This window comes from Poecilia latipinna, unplaced genomic scaffold (genome assembly GCF_001443285.1).
Source record: "Poecilia latipinna isolate Pla-1442-1.1 unplaced genomic scaffold, P_latipinna-1.0 Scaffold1384, whole genome shotgun sequence".
Lineage (NCBI taxonomy): Eukaryota > Metazoa > Chordata > Actinopteri > Cyprinodontiformes > Poeciliidae > Poecilia > Poecilia latipinna.
In genome coordinates, this window is record NW_015114000.1 from 133149 (window position 1) to 137465 (window position 4317).

The following is a 4317-nucleotide window of genomic DNA, read 5'->3' on the forward strand; positions in this document are numbered from 1 at the left end:
TTTTTTTTCTTGCCATAACTTCAGATTAAATCATACACAGTTGGTCTCTAATTTCTAACTGAGGGACTTTTGAAGCACCGTATCTGTATCTCTTTAGGGGCGTTGGGGAAAGCAGAGCCCACTATAACAGCGTGTCTCACATTTCACCTTTCTTTTTTGGGAAAAGAAAATGTGTGTTTTCCTTTGCTGTCATCTTTGTTGCCGTAGGCAGATTTTCTGGAGGACAACATGGGATCCACCAACATGAAGGGATTTTTAATGTCGTTGCAGAAGAATGCAAAACTCCACCATGCCATCCTAGTAGAGCAAGTAAGACTTGGATTACAATTTTAAACCCTTTTATGTCGGGATTTAGATACATTTTTTCCACATTAACCTAAAATTTTCTCCGTTTTTACAGCATTTCTGCTCTGATCTCCGAGGCAAAGAAGCTTCACAGTTCTTCACCCAAATGCTAACAGGCAGCGTAGTTCAGTACGGAAAGAAGTAAGCCATGCTTATCTCCTTACTAAACATCCTCGTTTGTTTAATACACTCGTTCCAAACCACGACCCTGCGCGTTGCAGGACGTACCACCAGTGCCGAGGGATTCCTCAGGGATCGGTCGTGTCCTGTCTGCTCTGTTGTTTGTGTTACGGCCACATGGAGAACGTTCTATTCAAAGACATCAGTAAAAACAAAGGGTAGGGCAGAAACCTCCTGTTGTGCTCCATCTTCTCCAGAAGGGGGCAGTGTTTCTGGATCTCACTTGTCTCTTTGGTTCTCAGGTGTTTGATGAGATTAGTGGACGACTTCCTCCTTATTACTCCAGACCAACATCAAGCACAAACCTTTCTGAAGTATGGCTCATTTTAATGAAATATTTTTAAACTATCTGTTTTTAGATAAAACACTCATATGTACTTAAATGAGTCTGAACTTGAACACTGTGTGCAGGACCTTGCTGGCTGGAGTACCACAGTATGGTCTAATGGTCAACCCACAGAAGGTGGCAGTCAACTTCCAGCTACTGGGAAGCGTGGGCTCCTGTACGGATATTCGCATGTTGCCTCCTCACTGTCTCTTCCCGTGGTGTGGGCTGCTGCTGGACACCCAGTCTCTGGACGTCTATAAAGACTATTCAAGGTTAAACCTGTCGTCAGCTCAGTCATTGCCTGCAGTCTGTTTGGTTCAAGTTATTGCGCTTTTTGCCTTTCCTTTATGGTTTCTTGTAAACTGTGCCACCTTTTCCTCCATGCACTTTGCACCAACTCGTAAATGACTCCCACGCTGGAATGGAGGATATTTTTCCTGGCATACAGTGCTTTGCAAAGGTTTTTTTTTTTTTTTTCAGATAACAATGAAATGCTGAACTTGTGATGTGAGCACTGAGTTTTGTAGCAGGGTTTTTGCAGGTTTCACCAACTCAAATGTAAAACTTTTTAAGGTTGCTTTAAGGCTGTTATTAATGAAATTCAAGATCCGCGTCACGACCGAAATGTCCAAAGAAAATCACAAATAAATAAGTTGAATGGCTTGAACATTGTTTAGTCAGCTGGCAATAAAACTCCACTTACCCATGATGGATGTAACAAAAAACATCCATCAGCTAGAGGTAAGTAAAAATGTTAGCTGCATAGCCTTTTAATGTGCATCGTGGGTAAGTGTAAATTTAGAAAGCTAGCTAGCAAGGGTATATTAACAGATAGCCAAATTTGCACTTACCCGTGATGGTCATAAGAAAAGTAGCCAGCTAACTCGATAGCATAGCTAGCTCTTTTACATCTGCAAGGAAAAAAAAAAGCTTCATAGTATATATGCTTCCATAACAAAGTTTAAGACCTGTGATTAAACTAAACAAGGCCAACTTAGTTTTTTTATTCAGTACATTTAAGGTATTTGAAAGCCTACGTTTTAGAAATATGGATTTATGACTTCTTAAGGATGTGTGGACTTAAGGATGTAAGGCACACAAAAGTTTGTGGCTGCATTACGTTTTAACTCCAAGTTTTCTTTTGAGATTTTTTCCTTTTTTATATTTTAGTTATATATATTTTTATCTCTTACAGCTATGCCGGCCTCTCTCTACGATACTCCCTCTCTCTGGGGTCTTTCCATTCAGCTGGACACCAGATGAAGAGGAAGCTGATGGCCATCCTGAGGCTCAAATGTCATCCCCTCTTCTTGGACTTGAAGGTTGGAGATTGAAGCACCTCTTTAAGTGTTAAATCTCAACATAGTTTTCTACTCTGATTGATGCTAGAAAAATGCACAGTCAGTAAAAAGCTTGGATTTTTTTTTTATTTTTTTTTTTTGTTACAGCTAGTTGCAACTTTAACAATCAAACCAGGCTGGATAGATGCGTGGAAATCTGTATTAATTTCCTTGATTTTGGGAGATCGGCGATTAGCTGATGCTTAAGAAACCAATCTGATACACCATTTTTATCTAACTCTCCCACTGAATGCAAGTTTTGACCGATCTCCCAAAATTCGCCCGCTACACAATGCCTCATAGGTAACACACCTGTAGACCTTATCTAAGTCCACTACACACCAGTGAAATGAACGGCCAAACTCTGACCAGATCCATCCCACAGTTTCACATCTAAGGCGAAAGCCGCTGTTCTCCTCTTTAGACCACGGTCCCACAATCAGTCGAAGCTCCTCCACACCCACCATATCGAAGTATGGCGAGGAGTGAGATTGTACAGAGCGTTGGGCTGGTTTTACTGTAACCAGGCCAACATAAATGCTACATGTTGGCCAGTAACCATCATGAATTTAAACCAACAGGTTTGACTCTCGGCACATTGTTGAGAACAAGACTTGCAGTACTGCACGAAGCAGGAAATGTACAACGTACAACAGAAATACTCTCAGATGTCAATTTATTTCTCTCTTTTTGCGTTCATGCTTCAAAACAATCATGTCATTTTAGACCAACTCCCTTGAAGCGGTCTACAGGAACATCTACAAGCTGGTGGTGCTGCATGCCTGCAGGTGAAAACAACTGAGTTGCGACTCTCTTTCTGCATTCCTTGGGTTTTTGTTTAGATTTCTTCCGCTACCTCCTGCCTGCATTGTCAGGATTTCTGCATGTTAAGCACGTCAGGAAGGAGACGCATGACTCGCAAGCCTTCCCATGTAAACTCACCAACCTTGACCTAGGAGCCTCATTAAGATAATACCGATACCAAACTAAACTGATGTTACTCAATGTCTGCTCTGACCTGGAACTTAATTGTTCAGCCCGTCAGTCCCTGAACGTACTTATCTATAGGTAATGTTAGTTTTATTTTTTTTTTCCAGGTTTCATGTGTGTGCACAGAGTTTGCCCTTTGGTCAAACAGTTGCTAAGAATCCACTTTACTTCCTGCAGATGATCTGGGACATGGCTCAGTACGCCAATAAGCTCCTCAGGTCCAGCAACAAGGGTAACATTTCCACAAAAACCTAAGAAAAGTGTCATATTTAGATCTTCTCTGCATAGTTTCATGTTTTTCTTTTCTTCAGGACTAATTTTAGGCTGTAAAGCCCAGACGGGCACCGTGCAGTACGAGGCGGTGGAGCTGCTTTTCTGTCTCAGCTTCCTGCTGGTGCTCTCCCAACACCGTCAGCTCTACAGGGACCTGCTGACGCATCTACACAAACGTTTGTATCCACAGAGAATAATTTTCAACAAAATTGTCATAGTTGATGTTTTAGCATCAACTAGAGTTTAGTTCAGGCTTAAAAAAGTCCAACACGACCCGTCTACAGGCCCGAACACGAAACGAACCCAACACGTTATTTTGATAAAAATGTTACTGCTTTTATTTTTAGAGCATCATTTAGGTAAGCAGTGCAACGTCTCCAGCTTTTAGCTTTTGCATAATGTCACCCTGCTCCATTCTGTTGAGTCAAGTGCAAATCATCTGGGATGTGTCATTGATAGGAGCAGGGTGTGGCTGCATGCACTTATTACAGTATAATGAACTTCTGCACCTTGTTTTCTTCCTTTCCTCAACATGGTAAACGACCGAATCACCTTTTTAAACTATAAGTAGATAAACTCTTTATTGGACATTGGCTTATTAAACTTAGAAGACCTAGTCCAACTCGAACATTAAACAAATGGTTTTGGCCTGACCCGGCCAAAATATCGGGTCAAGTTCAGGTCGTGATGATATCAATAACAGTATAAAAATGTGGTTTGTTTTTTGTCATTTTATATATTTTAATCTTAATTTGGGTTGAAGCGATTAATCAGATTTCTCAGTCGATTGAAATAATCAACTAATCATCATAACTGATCATAGTAATCAATTAATCGTTGACTGGATACAGACTTAAAAAA

At 40.8% G+C, this 4317-nt stretch overlaps 1 protein-coding gene across 1 annotated transcript in view; it reads left to right on the top strand.

The window, feature by feature from the left end:
• The window catches only part of tert (telomerase reverse transcriptase), a 16191-nt gene that overhangs the window by 7432 nt on the left and 4442 nt on the right, over positions 1-4317 (top strand). Inside the window, exons 7-15 of the mRNA XM_015056445.1 lie at positions 208-309; positions 401-486; positions 567-683; positions 768-839; positions 937-1125; positions 2049-2175; positions 2920-2981; positions 3291-3415; positions 3495-3632. Of these exons, the coding sequence (XP_014911931.1) occupies positions 208-309; positions 401-486; positions 567-683; positions 768-839; positions 937-1125; positions 2049-2175; positions 2920-2981; positions 3291-3415; positions 3495-3632 (1018 nt within the window). The remainder of the gene's footprint in view (positions 1-207; positions 310-400; positions 487-566; positions 684-767; positions 840-936; positions 1126-2048; positions 2176-2919; positions 2982-3290; positions 3416-3494; positions 3633-4317) is intronic.